The 23263-nt window shown below is 48.3% G+C and overlaps 1 protein-coding gene across 1 annotated transcript; it reads left to right on the forward strand.

Annotated features, from left to right (window-relative positions):
• Nucleotides 1–9841: 9841 nt before the first annotated feature.
• Nucleotides 9842–13977, forward strand: LOC109746128 (cysteine-rich receptor-like protein kinase 44). Its single transcript, XM_045228102.2, has 8 exons — nucleotides 9842–9921; nucleotides 11500–11666; nucleotides 11778–12033; nucleotides 12117–12345; nucleotides 12433–12610; nucleotides 12711–12935; nucleotides 13068–13526; nucleotides 13636–13977. The coding sequence occupies exons 2-7, from the start codon at nucleotides 11529–11531 to the stop codon at nucleotides 13503–13505; spliced, it is 1464 nt and encodes a 487-aa protein (XP_045084037.1). The 5' UTR covers nucleotides 9842–9921; nucleotides 11500–11528; the 3' UTR covers nucleotides 13506–13526; nucleotides 13636–13977.
• The last annotated feature ends 9286 nt before the right edge of the window (nucleotides 13978–23263 follow it).

Consider the following 23263-nt stretch of genomic DNA (forward strand, 5'->3'; position numbering starts at 1 on the left):
AGTTGTTAGCGGCTAGGGTTTTGGTTTATCTCTTGTAACAAACCTTTGTAATTATCCATCTAGCCGCATGCCCTAGAGGCGTATATATATGACCTAGAGGCCACCGTATTGTGTGTGCTATTCCAATCTACATCTTCTTTATTTCACATGGTATCAGACCCTCTCGCGTAATTGCTCGATGGGTTCTTCTTCTGCCGGCGCCATGACCTCCTCCGCCATGATCTTGCTTTCTCTGTCGGCCTCTCTCTCGGCGCCGTCCACCTCGTCTGTTCCTGCTCCTTCCGCTAGCCTCATCACGGCCAAGCTCACCACCTCCAACTACCTTCTCTGGAAAGCCTAGATCCTACCTCATCTTTGCATCGCCAACGTTACAGGCTATGTTGATGGCACCTCTCCCACCCCTCCTCACCTCCTTCCACCCGATGACAAGGGGAAACGTGCGCTCAGCCCGGAGTATGCGGTCTGGTACTGGCAGGACCATATCGTTCTCAGCTACCTGCTTGCCTCTCTCACCGATGATGTACTTCAGCAGGTCATCCGTTTTGATACTTCTCGTGCCATCTGGGCACTTCTTGAGGAGATGTATTCTGCCCATTTTCGCGCTAGCGTTGTCCAGATCAAGCTTGACATGGCCAACTTCCGCAAGGGCAATCTCTCCATGGTGGACTACTTCGCCAAGATCCGCTCCTACGCCGATCAGCTAGCGGCCGCTGGCCGTCCCATGCGGGACTTCGACATCATCACCGCCATTAGCAAATGGCTTGAAAGTGATTATGAGCCCCTCATCACCACTGTTACGGCTCGGATTGATGAGATGACCCTTGGGGAGCTCTACTCTCACGCTCTCTCCTTTGAGCGTCGTCGCGAGTACCATGCTGCTCGTATTCATCTCCACGCCGGCGGCTCTTCTGTCAACTACGTCGCCCGCGACAAGACCGGCAACAACAACAACACTCGTGGCAAGGGGAACTACCATGGCAAGAGACGCGGTAACCAAGGTGATCGCGGTGACTACAACAACAACAACCGCGGTGGCAACCACAGTGATCGCAGCGGCAATCACCAGCACGGTGACTACGATGGCAATCGTGGTGGTGGTGACCGCGGTGACTACGGGGGTGGTGGTGACACCCGCGTCCAATGCCAACTCTGCCATGGCCCTGGGCACTATGCTTGGGAGTGGGGCCAGCTCCACAACCACGCCTTTCAACCCCAACACTCCAAGATGGCTGGCCTGGCAGCTTCTTCTTCGCCGTCCATCCTCGTTGACCCAACCTGGTTCACTGACACGGGGGCATCCGATCACATCACCTCCGATCTGGATTGCCTCACTGTGAGGGAGAAGTCCCCGGGGAGGGACCGCATCCACACCGCCGACGGTTCAGGTTTGCACATAGCTCATCGTGGTCATGCCATCCTCCCTACTCCCTCTGCAAATCTTAAGCTTCGCAACATTCTACATGTTCCCGATGCAGACAAGAACCTTCTCTCTGTTAATCGTCTTACCATTGATTATCATGCTTATCTAAAATATTATCCCACTCATTTTCTTATGAAGGATTTGATCACCAAGAGGGTTCTTCTTCAATGCAGATGTGAAAATGGGCTTTACCCCATCCGGCCTTCCCCCTTCCGTGCTCTATCTTCGGTTCGGCTCTCCGCTGCAGACTGGCATGCTAGGCTTGACCATCCCTCCACACAAGTCGTTCAGCATGTTTTGGCGTCCAATAAATTACCATCTTCTAGTCGGTCTATGACCCATGTGTGCAATGCATGTCAACAAGGCAAAGCACACTAGTTACCCTTTCCTAGATCTTCGAGTGTTTCCTCTTTTCCGTTGGAACTTATTTTTTCAGATGTGTGGGACCTGCCAAGACCTCGTCTGGTGGATTCCAGTACTATATTTCATTTATTGATGATTATAGCAAGTTTGTTTGGATATATCTTCTCAAGAGAAAATGTAATGTGTTTGATGTTTTTCGTGATTTCCTTGCTCATGTTGAACGCCTCCTGTCTTGCAAAATCATATGCGTTCAATCCGACTGGGGGGGGGGGGGGGGGGTGAGTATGAAAAACGTAGTAATACCTTCTTTCGTCAACTTGGCATCACACATCACATTTCTTGCCCACACACACACCAATAGAATGGTTCTGCCCAAAGGAAACATCGTGACATCGTTAACATGGGCATGTCATTATTATCACATGCATCTATTATCACATGCATCCATGCCTTTACGTTTTTGGGACGAGGCATATTTGTCGGCCTATTATCTTATCAATCGCCTCCCTAGTCGTGTCATCGACAACATAAGTCCTATGGGAAAATTGTTTCAAAACAAACCCGACTACACTTCTGTCCGCACGTTTGAGTGTGCATGTTGGCAAAACTAGTGACCGTACAACACTCAGAAACTTGCCTTTAGATCCCAACAATGCGTGTTTGTCGGGTATAGCATTCGCCACAAGGGCTACAAGTGTCTACACTTGCGTACGGCCCGTGTGTACATTTCTCGTGATGTCATTTTTGATGAGAATGTATTCCCTTTTGCCCATTCTCAATCCTCTTCCACACCACCTTGAGTTGCTAAACACGCCGTTATTTTATCCCCGCATGATCACATGAACTATGGCATACCTGTTTTGCGTACTAATCTGGATGCAGGATTACCTTAGGCACAGAAGATCCCAGCTACGAGATCCCAGGAGGATCCTGGCACTGGATCCGTAGCGGATCACTCCTCGGATCACGCGCTGTCAGCATTGGCTCGCGGCGATGCAGGAGGAGTTCGACGCGCTGGTGCGCAACCGCACCTGGCAGCTTGTCCCGCGTCCACCCCATGCAAACGTCATCACTGGCAAGTGGGTTTTCGGCATAAGACTTGCCCTGACGGGTCTCTAGAGCGCTATAAGGCTCGATGGGTGGTCCGCGGGTTTCGCCAGCGCCCTGGAGTCGACTTCACCAACATGTTCGCCCCGGTTGTCAAACCGGGCACGATTCGCGCGGTCCTTCAACTCGCGGTCTCTCGCGCCTGGCCGGTGCATCAGATGGATGTGTCGAATGCGTTCTTGCATGGCCATCTCTCGGAGCAGGTTTTCTGTCAGCAGCCTACTGGCTTCGTCAACGCGGCTCATCATGACCATGTGTGCTTGCTCTCCCGCTCGTTGTACGGGTTGAAGCAGGCCCCTCGTGCCTGGTACCAGCGGATCGCCTTTTTCCTGCAGCAGCTCGGGTTCCGGGCTACTCGCTCCGACGCCTCGCTGTTTGTCTACCACCAGGCTCCGGCGACCACTTACCTGCTCCTCTACGTTGATGACATCATCCTGATGGCTTCCTCGCCCGAGCTCCTTCGCCAGCATATTGCTTGCCTCAGCGCCGAGTTCGCCATTAAGAACCTCGGCCCGTTGCACTACTTCCTCGGCACTGAGGTGGTACGACGCGCTGACGGGTTCTTTCTTCACCAGCAGCAGTATGCGCAGGACCTTCTTGAGCGGGCAGGCATGCTTAACTGCAAGCCTGTCCCCACGCCTAACGACACGAAGGCCAAGGTCTCTGCGCTCGACGTCTCACCCGCGCCAGATGCAGCGTTCTACCGCTCCATCGTCGGCGCTCTCCAGTACTTGACACTCACTCGGCCGGACCTGCAGTACGCCGTCCCGCAGGTGTGTCTCCACATGCACGCCCCTCGCAACACTCACTGGAACCTGGTGAAGCGGATTCTTCGGTACATCCGCGGCACCACGACTCTGAGTCTTACGTTGACGGCCTCGCCCTCGACTGACATTGTCACCTACAGTGACGCCGATTGGGCTGGCTGCTCGGACACGCGACGCTTGACTTCAGGCTACTGCGTCTACCTGGGGCCCTCGCTCATATCGTGGTCGTCTAAACGACAACCCACGGTATCCCGCTCCAGTGCCGAGGCTGAGTATCGTGTTGTGGCCAATGCCGTCGCCGAGTGCTCATGGCTCCGGCAGCTTCTCCAGGAGTTGCTCCTTGATGTCCCGAAGGCCACCATTGTCTACTGTGACAATGTCTCTGTGGTCTACCTCTCCGCCAGCCCCGTTCATCATCGTCGCACGAAGCACATTGAGCTCGATATTCACTTCGTGCGAGAGCAGGTGGCTCTTGGGCGTGTCCGCGTTCTTCATGTTCCCACCGCTCAGCAGTTTGTCGATATCATGACGAAGGGGTTACCGACGCCTACATTTGAGGAGTTCCGGTCCAGTCTATGCGTCACTGGTGACGTATCGACTGCGGGGGGGGGGGGGGGGGGGGGGGGGGGGGTTGAACATATATGTGCATGTATCTATTAGGATAATCTCCTACCGGCCCCGCCTCTAGTTTCCTTGTATAGATGAGGCTGAGGGTTGCCCTTGTACCCATATATACGTGCACCATGCACCCGATCAATATATCGAGAGTTGCATTGCCTTCAACATGTACCCCATCATAATCGATATAACAAGAGTTGGACGTAGGTATTACCTCTTCCCGAGGGCCCGAACCTATGTAACATCGTGTCTTTCTCTACTTCATGTTACCATCTTGTCAATACCACCAGCTCGGGACCCCCTCCTGAGATCTGCCATTTTTAGCACCGACATTGGTGGCCGAATGCAGGCCTTGCTACGCGGTCGCAAAGGCTCGATGGAAACATCGACCGACGACCAGTTCCACGTCGGTGCAACATCTGCGCCCGAGCATCAAGACCTTGTCTTAACCGAGACGCAGGAGAATCACAGAACTCTACGCACCGTCAGGACATAAATCCCGAGGAACCAATTTCGGTGATCATAACCCGTGCCGTTTCATCAGATCCAGCCTAAGGATCTTCAAGCGATCACGCCCCAAGAGCCGCGGGATAATGTCACATCAGGTCGGACCAAACCTGGAGCTCGGATCCGAAGACTCTTTGGTGCAGCCCGATAAGCACGGTCGCACCGTCTGACACGAGGTTTCCTCTGGGAAGCCGACGGTAGATCAGTATGTAATTGAATTTCAGGTCCCATCCAGCCCCCACGTTGCGTACTGCCCCGATAACTCTGGACCGAAGGACGTCTGTGATTTGGCTTACGTTACACAAAAATCAAAAGAAACAGTCTGACAGTGTTGGAAGATTCATGTTCGTTAAGAACAAAATCCCAGATTGCTGTGAAGCAGAGACCTTAGCAGTATTCTAATTTAATTGCCATAACGACAGAATCACAAACATCTCTGGCATGGGGACACGTTAGAATGTTCCACGGGCTATCAGACATCGTTACACGATACCGCGTCATATGGAAGATGTCTGGCTAGCAGACAAGGTACAAAAGAATTCGACTCAAGACCTATCAGATCCTGACGACGACACCAAGAGCGATCTAGAATCGACAAACCAGCCGACCAGCCTACACGAAGGAATCAACATCCGAGCAGAGGACCCAGGTCTGCACTGAACGCAAACTTGGATTAACCATATGCAAAACCACTCTGTCTCATTACACACAAATCCAACCCACAAGCTTCAGGCATGTTGGGTCGTCTGACAGGTGGCAAAAGGGGGACTAAACCTCCTAGATAACCTTGGAACTCATAAAAGCCGAGGAAAAGCATCGAGCTGGGAGGGGCAGTCGGCCGACGACAACGAAATATTAATTATCTACGAGACCCACCCCTAGCGGAACCAGCGAAAGAGAGCTCTTCGAGAAATCAACCATGTTAGCGACATGGTAACCTCGCACAGCAGATGTTTGGATACAAAAATCACATTCGGGCAAGAGAAACAGCCGATTCCCAGCCTTGGTCGAGGAATCGCGGGCCTAATCCTTGACCCTATTATCGACGGCTACTGGCTTACCAAAGTCCCGATGGACTGCGACAGTAGCTTAAACCTCATTTACGAGGACACTTTGCAAAAAATGCAGTTTGAAAATCATGCATCGAGCCAAGCCGAACTATGTTCAAGGGAACAATACCAGGGAAAGAGTCACGATGCAGCGGTAGGGTCACGCTAGATGTGGTATTCGGACGAGCGTGAGCTCCATCGTCAAGCGCCTCGAGTAGCACCAGATGGTCGTCACGCCATCTAGAAGACCATATGGGCACTACTGCAGGAATGCCTACCAGTGACAGGCGCAAAAAGGCCAGCAGTGGCGGGCCAGGCTCCCAGGCCAATCCGCCATCGACCTCCCGCCACTGCTACTACCCCATCAGTGGGCGGGCGCTTCATGATGCTCACAGACCCGGCCTGCCTAACTGGTGCTGCTGCTGCGCCGACGTCGGGCAGGAGAGGTGCAGAACTGTGACCACCAGAGAAGTGGGAACCTCCTCTGGGTGGATTGATAAAGCTGAACGTCAATGGTGCCTTATCCGACGGAGGGACAGCGACAGCAACAACAACTTATCTTCACATCATGCAGACACTTGTTTGCATGTGATAATCCACTACGAGCTAAGTTGGAGGCATGCAAAGAGGGAATTTCTCTTAAGCTAGAATGGAGTTCGCTGCCTTCCATTATTGAAACGGACAGCTCGGAGGCCGCAATGATGATGATCAGCCAAGCTGTTGTCGATCGATCCAAGGATGCCGCACTAGTCCCAGGAGATCAAAATGCTAACCAGTGGTGATAGGAGGGTCCATATGAAGGCTACTACACGTGAGAAAAATCAGGTTAGTCACGAGCTTGCTCTGATAGCTCGTACAAACATGAAAACTGCAGTGTGGCTGGGTTCTGGACTTGAAGGAATTGTAAATCTTTCCTTTTGTTTGTCGGTTGATTTAATTCTTGAATGGTTGATGGTTTTATTAATCTAAAGTCAGACTCATCTCCAATCTTCGTTAAAAATGAAGGGGGCAATAGTTCACACCTAGCTAGGAATCCGTGTGACTTAATCTCCTTGGAATCGGGTGTGCTTTAGCGCGTTCATCAACTAGCGTCCCCGCATGCGACGGGCTTCATTCTGTCTTAGGAATCTTATAATAAAATAAAGCATGTCTGGTTACCCGTCCGTATCGTTTTGAAATAGTTTAGGAGTAAATCTAGATCTAGATGCTGCACAATACATATAATTAGAACTCCTCTTAGTGAGAACATGCCTGTTTACTAGTGGGTACGTAGGAACAAAAGATTATGAAACTGTTGAGCTCTGTCCACAGACATGACTATTTCTTAATGCCAAAGCATGCAGTACCTAAACCAATCAGCATTCATGCACGCCTAAAAGTGATAGCAGCGTTCCTTTTCAAGCCAAGGCTGAGTCACCTTGGCATAAATTAAATTATCCCAAGCGCATATTTTGGTTTGGTGAGACGCGGTTTGGCAACATAACATGCGGTTCGAAGGTAAATTGCCTGGAAGGTTGTAACCACAATGGCGTTGACAAATAGCAAGTCCAAAAGTGAAAGCAAGATTCCAATTCAAACTATGGAGAGTGTCCTTGGCCTAATCAAAGTATCCCCAAAAAACAAACATGCTATGGGTCGATTTGCAACCTGCAATTTGATGTAAGCAGCTACCAACCATGCATTACATGTATTACTACGAGATGTAATTCGAGCCTAGCACAAGATTCACCATCTTTCAGATGTCGTCGATGCAGATCACAATTTGCATTTGCTTCTGGAGACTACTTCCCAAACTCAACGCCAGCGCTGGACTAGATGCCATCGTAATGGCAGAGCCCGAGGACACGATTCCACCACGAGGATGTTGTCAAGGCCATGCCATCCTTACTTGAACAGGCTGGTTTTCAAATCCAGCGCTCCAACCGTAGGACCGATCGCCTCGTCAGGGAAGGATTTGAAGCTTCTTTATTCGACGTCGTCATCGTCTTAGCCGAAGCCAAGACGATGAACGACGAAAAAAATCTAAGCTACCAGGGCCTAAAACCTATAGCTACACGATCAACACGTGTGCTTCCGGTGACCCGCTCACATTGACGACAGAGGTCATCAGACGACGACGACGGAAGGACCTGGCAGCTGGCTAGATCACCGTTTCTTTCTTTTAGGGGAAGAAAGAGAAGTGATACATCCATTTCGGCGTCAATTATTATGGGACGAAGGAAGTAACTACTAATGATGCCCGCTAAGTTAGCATTATGCTACCGATCGACTGACATGCGGAAATGTCGATGTTCTTAATGTCAATATTTCATTTTTCTATACAATTGATTGAGATTGAAGTTCTAGCCTTGCATACGTGCCCGCATAGTTTTTAGATTTATTTCAGCTTTCTCCAGCGCTATTGTAATCTTAAGATATAACGAAAAAAATAGTTCAGAATTTTTTTCTAATAATGGAAGGGTCCGATAGGACCCAGGTGGAGCAGTACATCTTACAAACAGGACCCAGAAGAAGCAAAAATACACATAAGTCCCTGACTCTTACAAGGAGCACCCCAAACAAGATAGAAAATTGTAATCGGGTCCTTTACAAACTGTACAATTGGAATTAAAATTGTATATGTTAAAACAAGGACCGGTCTAGCGAGCGGCCGGCTGCTCGCTACACTTTGCGAGCGGCCGACCTAAAATTGCAAGTTTTGGTCCCCTGATAATCTATAAATAGCAATTACCTAGTTTGTGTCTTTTTTGTCAGTTAGTGGATGTTTTTGTTAGCATTGAATCTGTACAGACTAGTCTTTGAAACACATTTATTTTCACCTCTTAAATCTTTAAAAAGTCATATCTTTTAAACTATACGTTGGAATTCAGATCCGTTTTCACCTTTGGATTCATCGCGACGAGATCTTCGAAACTAGATCCCGCATGGGTATGTTTCGACGATTTTTTTATGCCAACTTTGGTGCTATATGGTGCAACTAAAGTACTGCATTGTGCAACTAGACTACATTGCCGCGCCAGCTCAGTATATGTGTCTGTAACTAGTCCTGCCAACTAAATATCAATGCTTGTGCAACTAGTGTCCTGCCAACTAAACATCAATGTGTGTGCAACTAGACTATATTACAAGCCAACTAAGCATATGCGTGTGCAACTAGTCTTCCTGCCAACTAAACATCAATGTGTGTGCAACTAGACTATGTTACAAGCCAACTAAACATCAATGTGTGTGCAACTAGACTACATTACAAGCTATGACAATTCATATGCGACTATGCGGACCAGATTGTGCAACTCTGTGGCCATGCATGTGGCAACTAGGACTACTATGTGTGCAACTACAACTACTGTGGATGCAGCTCCAAAAAACTGGGTTTGAAAAAAATTGCACTATGCAGTACTAAAGTTGCACAAAGCAGTACTGAAGTTGCACAATATAGCGCCAAAGTTGGCATCAAAAAAATTTCGTCGAAACATACTCATGGGGATCTAGTTTCAAAGACCTCGTCGCAAAGAATTCAACAGTGAAGACGGATCTGAATTCCGACGCGGGTTTGAAAGATATGGCTTCTTAAAAATTCGGAAAACCAAAATAATTGTACGTGAAGCTGTTTCTTTCAAATTGGACTAACCAATGTGAACACATTAAATACTGATAACGACATGCACTAGCAGACAAAAAAACAACTCATGCATGGCAAGAAAGCCCGGCCGCTCGTTCTCTCCAGTTAGCGCGCGGCCACTTTTTAGATTTTGGGTTAAAACAAACTTCTACAATCGGTTGTGTTAAAATTAAAATTTGATGCACAAATACAATGTTATACAATCGGTTCTCTTAGAATTAGAATTAAAATTCTGCGACATGCTATAGTGCCACTTGATTAATTTAAAAGAAAAAGAAGCCTGGTCTGCATGCTTATTGGCAGGACAATTTTGCCACCACATGCGCCCATTTTAAATATGGACTTGGATTAGAGTCACCTTCCTCTATTTAAGAGGTGCTTGGATGGGATCCTCTCCTCAGCGAGGAGCCAAAACCACTTCTCTTTCCTATATTCCCGTCCCTGGAGCTGCAGGGTCTTCGCCTCCTGGTAAGTTCAGTGTTGCTGCTCTTGCTTCGTAGTTTGCCCATGAATGTTTTTGTTATGGAAGTAGTCCGGGTGTTAGGAAATGTTAGATGTCTCACCTAGTTCTTCAAGAAATATTTTCAGATATTGGCCTTGTCTTCATGAGAAAAATTCACTTTTACTTCCTGCCTGTATATGTTCCTATAGAATGAAAAACAATATGTCATGAATATTATTCGTAAATCCAACTGGATCGTGGAGGGGATTCTTGCTTATGTGGTGCGCGCCTTAGGGGCTTTGCTGACTGATTAAGTGGAGGTGGTTAATATGGTTTTAGATAGAGAAAAGTATGTTTTTCGTCTCTTAACTTTACAAAAAGTATACAACTGGTCCCTCAAAATTTTTGGGCGATATTTGCTCCCTCAAGTTTCAAAACCGGAGACATTTGATCAAAAACCAAAAATGCGTAAAAGAACCCTGACGTGTCACTCTCTATCATACAGTCACATCTACGCCGGCCGCAAGCACGCAAGCTCGCCTGTGGCACACACACACGCGAGCAGTTTGCTGCAGCCTAGCACGCACACCACGCCGGGGCACAACAAACGCACGCCTGCATGCTACAGTACGCCACACGCACTCACGTCGCCATGTTCAGGCAAGCCGGCAACACACAACACACCCACACACGCCACCGCACACCACGCCGGCAGCACACGCACGCACGCACGCACAACACGCCGGCAGCGCACGCACACCACACGCGAGCAGTTTGCTAGACGCACCACGCGCACGTTGACCATGGTACGGGGGCGGCTAGAGAGCCCCACGGGCACCAATCCACGGAGGGTGGGGTGGATCCACGGGAGGGAGGGGCGCTGATCTAGGCCGGCGGCGCTCATCCGCATGGAGATGGGACGGGAAGGGGGCGGTTGGGAACTACGCTCATCTGCGTGGAGATGGGCGGGGAAGGGAGCTGTTGATGAACCCTGGCGGGGCGACTCGGGTTCATAGCGGCGGTGGTGCAGGCCCCTGTTTTCGCCGGCTGAGAGAGAGGGGAGAACAAAAGAGAATACCAGTGACACGTCAACGGTCTTTTCCACATTTCTGGTTTTGGACCGAATGTGTCCGGCTTTAAGACTTAAGGGACCAAATGTCGTCCAAAAATTCTTGAGGGACTAATTATATACTTTTGGTAATTTGAGGGACTAAAAACATATTTTTCTTTCTTAAATAGCGCGCTATATCTTCGTTATAGCACGCTATAGCATTTAGAAGAGGTCCTGCGTTAAGGGTCTTTTGTCTAAACACATGAGCAAACATTTTAAATACTTGCACGCTATAGCATTTAGAAGCGGTCCATCGCTAAGAGGCTTTGCGTGCTATTTAAATTTTTTTGTGTTTTTGTTATTCCAGTTATTAAGTTGTTCAGTGCAGAAACAATATCTTGTATTCATGGGCCAGAAAAAATAGTATTGGCAGTGAAAAACGGAATACCTGTTGTATTTCTACGGATATAATTCTGTAGTTTTAGACTTTTGACTACTTTCTACCAACAACTGTATTGACAAACATTAAATCTAAGATATTGTCTTACTGAAGGCTTTCCCAAATAAGAATAACGACACCCAATGGAGTACCTGTTTGAGAAAATGTCCTCGTCCGATAAGGATGCAAAGCCCATGCAACTGCATTTGTTAAAAACAATCACGGAGGATTTTTCAGAGAAGATGAAAGTTGGTGGTGGTGGTTATGGAGAAGTTTACAAGGTAGGAATGGTTAATCATATAATGTTTAATTTGTTCTAGAACTAATCATTTTGTACCTTTTGATTATCGGATGGTAGCTCTAACAACCAAGGTCTTGATCCATATGAACAGGGAGTGCTTAATGGGGACGAAATAGCTGTCAAGAAGCTTTTTCCCGTCCCTGGACTTAACGATGAGGCATTTGAAAATGAATTCCGTAACCTTAAGAAGGTTCAACATGAAAATATCATTCGTATGATTGGTTACTGCTATGAGATAGCACATAAAGATGTTGAGTACGAAGGAAAATTAGTTTTCTCAGCAGTAATAGAGAGAGCTCTCTGCTTTGAATATATGAAGGGAGGAAGCCTGGCGAAGCATATTTCTGGTATGATGGTGCTCTACCTCAATTCTGCTATACCATTTACCATGTTGTGTCTGTGACAAACACATTTTTCATTCTGCATGCAGACAAGTCCTGCATACTTGATTGGCCAACAACGTACAAAATAATTCATGGGACTTGCGAGGGCCTGCACTACCTTCATAAGGGACAAGTACAGAAGATTTTTCATCTAGACTTAAAGCCGGATAATGTATTGCTGGATGAAAATTTTGTGCCCAAAATAGGAGATTTTGGTTTGTCCAAGCTCTTTGGTACATCATATACTCACCAAATAAGTGCTATGAAAGGAACGGTGTAAGTTCGCATAATGCTCATGTGTAGATAGCTCAGTCCAGTTTATAAACATTTTAGTGAGCATATATTCTACATGTTATCATGCAGTGGGTTCATGCCGCAAGAATACATACACAATCGCAAGGTCTCACCAAAGAATGACGTTTTCAGTCTTGGAGTCATAATTTTCCACATGATGGCGGGAGAAAAGGGATACGGTGATTATTGGGATGCGCGTCGTCGTCCAAATTTTTCAAAACTAATTCAACAAGATTTTATCGACAGTGTAAGAAAATGCATTTGTCTTTTTTTAACAGATTGGTGTGCCTTACCCTCTTTTGATGTGAGTGATATATAGATACACAATGTATATTGCAACTTGACAGGTACAAGAATACTGGAAAACAAAGATGCAGGCAACCAAAGGTTATAGATGGGACGAAGCAGACCTCCTAGGGGTAACGAAATGTATTGACATGGCAATGCGTTGTGTGGAGGACGACCGAGACAAGCGACCTTACATGACTGAAATTATCAGCGAGCTCAAGGAACTAGACTCTAAAGTCGGGGAGATGTTAAATAAAGATCCAAAACCAACTATACACCCGTTGGTATGTATATAACCTTCATTTCATACTCATGCCCGTACTCATATATGTTCACTGGGTAATATGTATGTATGTATAGTTGCTGAACACTGGCTATCACTAGTTAGCTAATACCTTGAACTTTTGTCTTTGTAGAGAAACTGTGTCAATGGTTTGGGAGCGTTGAAACAGAATAAAAGTCCCAACAATTTGGGAAAGGATATTGTGGTGGATCCGTCCCTGGAACTCTGCTTCCCATTTGAGCCAAACAAGGACATACGGTGCTGCCTGCAGCTCATCAACAAGGTGGCATCCAGCCACATTGCTTTTAATATAAACACCGATGTAGAAAAGTATCTTGCACAACCACACAAAGGGATCATTGCACCATATTCCAAATGTTACATCACCCTAACATTGCGAGAAGAAGAGGTGGCATTGCCGAATATGCAGTGCTTTGACATGTTGGTTGTGCAGACCGTAAGAGTGAGCAAGCACTTCACGTCCGATGAAATAACTCAAGACTTCCTTCAAAACATCAGCGCCATGGATGAGGTGATATTGCCGATTCATTATGTTGGATTGGACCAGTAATTTGCAGCACTTTTATTTTTGGTAAGTGTTTATCTAAACTCAAAGAGAAGGACTTCACAAATTAATGAATTATTGCACATGTATGCTAAGTTAAATTCCTTTCCCTGATATATTTTAGTTAAAATTTCAGGAAAAATAAGAGAGTTTTCAGCCTTCCAACCGGAAAGAGACTTCAGGACAGGCAGAGCATCAGAAAATAATAAACATCAATCACCATTGTCTCTTTATGACTATACTGGAAGACTACCGTTTGTTAAGTATTTGATTTACTTATTTCTACATCAGTTGTGGGGACTCCCCATCTACTTGTATTTTCTATATTATTCCAAAAAGATGGACCGTAAGTGACCGTCTGCATTGTTTTTCACTTAGAATAAAAATTAGAGTGGTTTTATTTAAATTGTACTGTTTCAGATATACATTCGGTGCTTCTTTGATGAAAACTGCCATGTTGATCATTTAGGCATTGTTACAGTACATCAATTTTGTTCTACATGTTGGTTTTGGTTTGTGACTGATAGTTGCAGAAAAATTATAGAGGTTGGTACATGATTGCGGCTTGCGGCTGGTTTAGAGAGGGTGTGTGTGTGGGGGGGGGGGGGGGGGGGGGACTAGCAGAAAGCCACAAAATGAATATATCAAGTTTGATTGTTGGATGCAGCATGGAGATTCCTTTTTTCTACCCTTGTTTCTTTGTGAAGTGCAGGTTTATGGTTTTTCAGATGATGCTCCGTTCTACTTCTGTTAGTAAAGACTGTATGTGTTTCTTTGAAAAAAAGTTATCACATTTATTTGCCATGTAATGTTAAGATTGGATGATTGTAATGTTTGGAAGTGTATGTACATTTTACATGTTATGTCAGCACATGATGTGTCAACTTAATTTAAAGAAATTCAAAAGTGTTCTAATAGATAATGTGTTATAACGTTTTTTTATAGGATCTAGTTTTAAATATCAATACAAACTGATATTTCCGTAAAATTGGACAATATAGGTACTGGTGATTGACATTTTAGTGTAGGGATGTGAAAGAGCATCTTTTCCCAACGTTCATTTTGGTACTTGATGACGAAAAATTAAGGGATTAATTTTGTGCTAAGTGTAATGACATGTTTTAGACCGAAAAAGTTAGTTAGTCGGCGACCATCGACGACCAACAAAATGGAAAATAAGACAATTGCTTTCTAGAGGATTGTTTTTGATTCCCTATTCCGGGTGATGGTCGGAGTGTCCGGGCACCGGAGTGTTTGAAGCTTTCTTCAAGGGCCCTAGAAAAATGTTTCTGCCATGGACCGGAGTACCTAGGGTGACTTAAAGTATCCAAGACTCAGATGTCCTTGGGTGATGATCAGAATCTCCGCGTATGGCTAGACGCAGAGTCGAATTTTGACGCGAGTTTGACGATAGCGTAAGTGAATGTCGAATCTCCGCGTGTGGCTAGACGCAGAGTCGAATTTTGACGCAAGTTTGACGATAGCGTAAGTGAATGTCCGGAGTCTTTTGATGTAATATTTTTCATGCAATGGGCAGATTCTGGCCAAGCCTATTTAATTCTTCTCCTTCATGAAAAGGGCATCCATTTGCTATCCCCACTCTCCATTGCCGCCATTTTGGTTGATTCTTGACAACAGAGAGAGATTTGAGAGTGAACTGAGAGGGAATCTAATCCATGTTGAGATCTAACTAGTCTCCCACTGTTTATACAAAATATGCTAGAATTTGAGAAAGTTTCCAAGACTCCTTCGACCTTGATACTCTTGGAGGTGGAGATTTCAAGGCGGTGGTCAGATTTGTGGCTGCGGGATTTGTGGAGGTTGTTTACTTCTTTTTTGAGAAACACAATATGGACACATACACTCACATACATGTATATACACTCATCTATATGAACGCATGCATGTACGTAAACCCTAACCCTATGAGGACCTCTGACAGACTAAGACGACATGTCCTGAGATTAATGAAGAAAATACAAGCACCTCAGCCCACCCCCCCACCCCCCCCCCCCCCCCCCCCCCCCCCCCACACACACACATCTTTCACTCTGGCGGCAGGAGGGGGTGGTGACCTTAGGGCTTCGGTCTGGTGGTGGTACGGTTAGTAATAAGTTTAGGATTTTTTTCTGATCGGCGGCACTAAGATGATTGTGTTGCTACTGGCATGGAACAAGGCCCCCTCTCCTCACCCCCATTCTCATGTTGTTTGTCTTGTTTGCGCTACGTGGTTGTGCGTCTTACATTGGTCCTTCTAGTCCATTTCCAATCGACGAAGGCACACATACATTTTTTTTGCCTGGCTTTTTTTATATCAGTGTGGTATAGCAGACGAGAGCTCCTGTTCCACAGGCCACGTGCTGGATACGGAGCAAACGTGTGTCACGCTCTAGCGAGAGTTATTGCATATGGCCCAAGTAGTGTTAGTTGCTGCTATTCACTTGCGTGTCGTTTGCTGGCTGCTTGTCTTTCAATTTTTTCTTGTCGATGCTTTAAGAAAAAAAAGAATGAAAAAAAGGAACTATAAAAAATGTTCGGCAATATATAAAGTGTTCAAAAAATTTAAAAATGTCATGAATTTTATAAAATATTCAAAAATACAAACAGTTCATGAATTTATAAAATATTTGCAGATTCAAGAATATTCATGAATGTTTGTTGATTTAAAAAATGTTCACAAATTCAAAAATAATTGGCGAATTGAAAAATTAAAACGAGTTTAAAAATATCCATGATTTATTTATTTATTTTCAAGTATGATTTATTTTCACACGTTATTTTTTAATATGAAAAATATTCGTGTACTTACAAAATTATGAATTTCAAAAAAATAATGAATTCAATTTGTTTTTTGAATTTTAAAATTGTCACGCATTTTTAAACATGATTGTAAATTTTAAAAATGTTAATGAAATTTTGAAATCTTGTATATTTAGGAAATGTTCACGGATTCAAAGAAAAATCGTCCCTTTGGAAACATAGAAAAGTAAAAATTCGAAAAGCAATAAAATCAAAAGAAAACTGGCAGAAAGGACACAGAAAATAAGAAGAAAAACAGGTTCAGCGCTTCCCAAAACCAGTGCGAAGCACAAAGATTGTGCGGGCTAGGCCGAGCGAGAAATATTGTGCAGTACTATGTTTAGTGGCATGGAGGCCCATCATCTTGTTCATGACGGACGGAGAAGAGATGGGTGGACTGGAGGCGGAGCGCCGCCAGCATCTCCGTCCATCTCCGTCCTCTGCTTTCTGAACCCCAACCAGGACAATTCGTGGGCAAATCTTTCATCCTTTGGAAGCAAACTGCTGATGAAGCCCTGCTGACAAAGGCATTGCAGGTAATTATTTTTCGACATTTTTTTTAATCCAAAGGGATCCAACTCTCGTGCACGGGCCGCCGTCATCACCAGCACCAGCAGACAGAACCCTGGAGCACCGGCAGATCAGCGAGCCGCCGGCACCACTGCATCCAGATCGCCGGCCACGCCGGGCCGCCGCCATCCCCCGCGCCGTCCGGGTCAGAGACGAAGCCGCCGACCGTGCACAAGGGACCACCGCCGCCTGCACACGCTGGAGCGCCGCCGAGAGCCCTGCGCCCGCCACCGCTTGCCGACGCCAACCGCCGCTCGAGCACTGGCGCCACCGTGGAGCCATCAGATCGGGGAGGAAGACGTCGCGCGCCGACTACCCTCGCGAACCCCGCCGCACGCCCGAGCGTCGGCGCCACCGTGGCGCCATCAGATCGAGAGAAGGAGGAGCCCGCGCCTCGCCGCCCCGCGCAGACCACGCCGCCGCCAACGCCGCAGCGCCACCAAACAGGGGATGCATGCCGCCCAGATCCGCCGGCGGCCCGACCTGCCGCCGAGCCGAGCGCCGCCGCGAGGGCCGGCCGTCCCGCGCCGTCCAGGAGCCTCGCGAGGGGGAGAGAGCCCCGCCGCCGCCGCCACACGCAGTGGCGGAGCCAGGGGGGACGAGCAGGGGCCAGCCCCCCAACGATCACGAAAACCCTTACCAGGTCCTAGTAATTAGCGATACGTACCTTTTTTTTTTGAGAAGGTAGCGGTACGTACCTTTTTTTTTAGAAGAACAACGCACTTTATTTCATGTCATAATGTTTTGGGGAATACAAAGATGGTCCGGAGGACCGTTGAGCCACACATGACGGCCGTTTAGGATAGTTGGTTGACAGGTATATCTTAACATGGTATCAGACCTGAGGTCTTGGGTTCAAGTCTCAGTCCCCGCATTTCCCCAATCATTTATCCTTGGCCACGTCGGGAGTGGGGGGGGGGGGGGGGGGGGGGGTGTTGATCATTCCATATCCATATCGGATGTGAATGGCGGTTGCCGTATGGAGTATTAACAATCCATGAGCAAAAATCAACAGCGGCGCCCTGACTTTACACTGCTGCAGGCGGCAGCAGTGGCTGCAAGAGGCAGCGGTTGGAGAGAGGATAAGCAGGGAGGTGTAGGTGGCTGGTGGACGAAAGGAGTGGTGGAAGAGAACCGAACTAGCACAGGAGAAGTGGGGGTGAAGTGGCTGTACAGCGATGCTCCATAGAATTGTGGCGCTCACCTTGGTTACGCTTCATTCATGTCATCCTCTATCAGGACTATATGGCCTTGTTCATATAAAGAAACCGTCTTGGTGAAGGTGGTGTTGAGGCAGTCCATGTGTTCATATGTTTTCTGTTTTGATGTTGTGCATTCTGCCATTCTAGTATATATGTTGCATTTTTATTTCAACATGTGGTATTACAACCTTTTCCTCTTCCGGTTTGCACATTTGTTAAGAGCAGTCTAACTGAAAGATTGTCAATAAATTAACTTACACACATATAGCATAACCATGCCAGGGAATTTACGAGACTATGAGATCATGGTAATTCTATTGTGGTCTTGTTCATGTACTTACACATAAATAGTTGTTGCAGATGGCAGATGTGCCCCCGTGTCCTACAATTGGTCCCAAGAGCACAGAGTCTAATGTGTTGGAGATGATGATAGCTGAACTGGAAAATATAACAAATAAAGGCGAACATTGCAATTTCATGCTGAGAGATAGCTTTAACAATAATGTTCCGCATGCTCCTGACAGGGAAACAACATCAGATGTGGAAGAGGCATTAATCATCGGGAGGGCTGAAGAAAAAAGGAAAATACTGTCTATTTTGTCTGAGGACATCCCAGAACAGACTATCATCCTTCCAATCCCATTGTTAGAGCCTCCTCGGGACGTCTGGTTCTGGGCCGTTGGATTAGGTGTCCAAACAAGTTTGGGCCGTTGGATCGCGAGATGGATCGATCCTGGCTGTCGGATCGAACGAAACACTGCTACAATGAATAGTGTGGTGCCACCGCCTGTAAATCCCGTGCCCCACCAAGGGCATTCTCGTCTTTTCACCCGTTGACGTATAAAAGGCAGCAGCCCGTGTGTAACCCTAGCAGCCGCTCCTCCCGCATCCTCTTCCTCTCCCTCTCTCGATCTCCCCGCGCCTGCACCGCATCGCACACGCCCTAGGAAGGAAGAGGCGCCGCCGAACCCTAGCCCCGCCCTGCCCTCCCCGCAGCCACCGTCGTCGCCGTCCCCGCCTCGCGCGATGGTGAACCCCCCTCCCCCCTGCCTGGGCTTTTCTTGTTGCCTCCCTCTTCCTCGCTCTGCTCGCCATGGTCCTCCGCAAACCTGGCGCCGCTAGAACCTCTTGCTCGCGCACTGCACACCTTTCCCAGCAGCCGTCGCTCTCCACGCGTCGCCTTCGTGTTCCTTCTGGGGCGCCGCCAGCACCCGCCTGTTCTTCGTCGCTGTTGGATTTCGCCGGCTGGGTGCTGGACTTGACTGGCTCCTTCGCTCCCGTACCTGCGACGGAAAGGTTCGTCGGCGTTCTTGCTCCGTCCTCTGGGAGTTTTTGTCTGCCCTTCCCGTGCCCCTAAGGATTTCCCCCCTTTTTTTTGCCAATTGGTGTGGCGCGACAGAGTAATCGGATTTGATGTACAGGATAGTTTTGGTGGTGGTTCCGGGCACTCTCTTCTTTCGACGGCATTGGATTCCGGGTGGGTTCTGTTCAACGGCGGAGGAGGACTAGACGAGGATCTCCGCGCCTGGGTCGCACGCGTTGCCGGCGACCACCCTGGCGACGAGGAGAGGGGAAGGAGGGGCAAGGGCATGCCCAAGTCCAACGGCACCCCACCATCGGCTGGCCGGATTGTCGTCTTTGGCCACTTTAGTCGGCAAATCGAGATGTTTATGGGCAAGGTAAACCCACATTTAATTTGGCATCTGCAGATCTGCTATCAACACAACTGTGCTAAATTTTATTGTACGTTCCCCTTTATTGGACTCTACTTTGTATGTTCAGTTTCACATTGGCTGTGCGCTGAGTAGCGGAAGTTTGATATGATTCGCCCATGTATGTGTTAAATCGTGTTCAGTTTCAACCTTAAAATCAGTGTTGATTCTGCCCATAAATAAAGTTTGAGTCAGTACCTCCATGGTTTGCTAACTGACTCTTTGCAGTTTGAAGGCTGATCACTATCGTCTAATTAGTTCCCTTTCGAAGTATATATACATGTCTTTTGCATCCACATATTCTTCAATTCCCTCATGCTTTTCACCATGGCACCGGAGGTACTACTGGCTCAAAGTTTGAACCAGATTGTGTATGAACAAAAATGTGAAGCAGATTGAGCGGCCATCGGACAGGCTGCAGAGTGGTCGTCCTTGTTAGAGTTGTGTCGAATATTGTGTACAAGGTAGGTTACAGTTGGACTTATAGTTGTATTATGTTTAGATAGGATATGGAGTCATGTCCTAGTAGGACACTTGTATCCTAGGCCTCTCATATATAGTGGGGCTAGACACACGATGTAACCTATGCCAACATAATAGTACAGGCGTGCAAGGGGGAGCCGGCGGCGTGTGCCGGCGCCCGGATGGCCAGGATGCGCTATTGTGACGGTGTCACGAGGAGGAGCGCCCATAGTCGGGCCCCGGGGATGTAGCCATATCGATGAACCTCGTTAACAAATCTTGGTGTCGTGCTCGTGTGATTGCTTGGTCCTCGGATGATCGACGGTATGCCTCGGATTTATTCTAACAAGTGGTATCATGAGCTAGGTGTGAGGCGATGTTCGTGTCGATCTAGAGGACGAGATCGGAAGGATTCGCCCAGATTTACGTGGCGCGTGCACTTCGCCCGCGGAAGCTACGGATTGATCGGCACATCGATCGGCGGCGTGTATGAGCGTGCACATACGCGTTTGGCGTTGCGTTGCAGCAACACGCGTCGTGTTCGAAGCCGACTCGGCAAGATCGGCAGCAGATTGATCGCGTGCGGAAACCGACGCAGCAGGCAGGCAATTGGGACTAGGCGTACAGGCGGCGCGTGATACGCGCTGGTCGTGGCGCGGGGGCACACGGCCCAGTCATCATGGCTGCGGCCCAGGTGTTGGGTGGCCCAAACGTGCGAGGCTAGCAAAGGCAGGGCGCGCAGTGAGTCGCTGCTACGATCAACGACGCAATCGGAAGACAGTGGACAGAGATTTGTTTGGAAACAAAAAGGACCGAGTCCTAGAAGTCCTCGTATTCGGCAACCTGCTGGTGCGCTATTACATAGCAGCAAGGGCTGGGTAACCGTACGTGGCAAGGCATCAGATCAGATTTGTGCAGAGAAAATCCATTGCTATGTGCATCCATTGGAAAGGTGTTGGCAAGGCAAAGGCAAAAGCTAGCATCGTGATTTGAGCTAAAGCAGGAGCCATCACGTGATTATCAGAAGATTTTCTTTTGGTTGGAATTGCTATTAGTACATGAGTGTGTACCACGTTAGGTTTTGCTTGTGTTCTTGGGCATCACGTGAGGAAAGCTTGGATAATTTTTCCGCAGGGTCAGCCGTACAAAGAACTGTGGCGCTATCGGGCACCAGGTTTGAGGTGGAGAAGTTTGACGGGACTGAAAACCTTGATTTATGGCAGACAAGGGTGAATGATTTGTTGGCACAACAGGGATGCTTGAAGGCGTTGCAGGAAGTCATGTCAGCTACGACGGAATTATCATATGATGGATGGAAATGCGTGGAATGATCTGGGAGCCTGGGTCGAGTAAATAGCATAAAACTACTAGTTTACAGGCTATGGTTCCAAAAAACTACCACTTTTTAATTTTTCTCAGAAACCTACCAGTCGCGCGGTCCGCTGTTTCAAAAAACCCAAAATCTTCGTTGTTAAAAAATTAAACAGGTTTATGACAGGTCGGGCCCGCACCTAAACGATCCGTCTATTTGACCGTGTGTTTGACTGTTAACTGACTTGTGGGGGCCATATGTCAGCGTCTCATCCACAGATGTTTTATGGATTAGCCCCTACAAATATTTTTAAAAAGCAATCGGGTCCCTGGAATCATTTAAAAAAGCAATCGGGTCCTTGGACCGTCGCCGCAGTGCCTCCAAAGGGCTCTGCCCGTGGTCGCTGTTGCGCCTCCATGGGGCTCCACCCGTGGTCGCCGCTGCACGCCACCATAGGTGGTCGCCACCGCGCGCCGCCGGCCATGGGGTTCCGCCTGCGGTCACCGCGCGCCATGGGGCTTCGCCCGTGGTCGTCCCCGCGCGCCACGGGGCTCCGCCCGCGGTTGCGGCGCGCGCCATGGTGGGCTTGTGTGCAAGCCGCCGCCTCCCCTCCCAAGCCGGCGACGACCGCGTCGAGCTTGAGGAGCTTGCGGCAGGGGATAGCGGAGGCCGCAGGCGAGACACGGCGCGGCGGCAGGCGAGTCACCGCGTGGTGCCGGCCGCAGACGAGGCACGGCACGACGGCAGGCGAGGCATGGCGTAGATCCGGCAGGCGAGGCATGGCGGCAGGCGAGGCACGACATGGCGGCAGGCGAGGCACTGCGCGCACGGCTCGTCGGCCGGTGCAGGCAGCTCGGAATCGAGCAGGCTGCTGCGGGCGCGTCTCCTCTGGAGACCCGATTGCTTTTTGCAAAAACCTTTAGGGACATGATTGAAAATTCACAGGTGGGCCCCCCTTGTAAGCAAACGGTCAAAGTAAACGGTCAAACAAAAGTGTGGGCCCCAACTGTCATAATCGTGATCAACTACTAAAGACTCGGTGATTTGAGTTTTTTGAAACAGCCGACCACCCACTTGGTAGTTATCAGAGAAAAATTAAAAAGTGGTAGTTTTTTGGAACCATAGCCTGTAAACTAGTAGTTTTATGCTATTTACTCGCCTGGGTCGGACTAGATAGTCTGACGGATCGACGCAAGTCGGTTGGAACAGAAGATGGTGGTGGGATCGGCGACAGCGACATAGGAGCGTGATGCTGATGGTGACCGACTTCTGGGGCGTGGAAACACGTGGCGCAGGCCTGAGGGCTTGTGTGACTTCGACAAGACTATGGCGCGGGATTGATTCAAGACGGCGTACTTATGAGAGCTTGAAGTCGACGGGGCGCGAGGGTGGACTGATCATCTACCATGGAGTCATGTTAAAGGTAGAGCTGAAGTCTGGAGGACTTCACTCGGTGCTGATTGAGGGGCTACGGCGTAAGTGCATAGAGAGTCGAAGCCTATTCAGCGGGAAAAGCGAGGGACACGTAATTCGGACTGGAGCCCAGTGGTCTGATGGAAGCGTGAAACTCGTCATCGGTCGGTGATGATCGGTGGTACTCTGCAGTGGGGGTAGAGTGGTCTGGGTTCGCAACCCTTGAGACTCGACCGGGACAGCAGAGGCTCGACGCGGTAATAGCGGTGAGGCGTGCGGTACGCACGGGACATG

Source organism: Aegilops tauschii, chromosome 5 (genome assembly GCF_002575655.3).
Source record: "Aegilops tauschii subsp. strangulata cultivar AL8/78 chromosome 5, Aet v6.0, whole genome shotgun sequence".
Classification (NCBI taxonomy): domain Eukaryota; kingdom Viridiplantae; phylum Streptophyta; class Magnoliopsida; order Poales; family Poaceae; genus Aegilops; species Aegilops tauschii.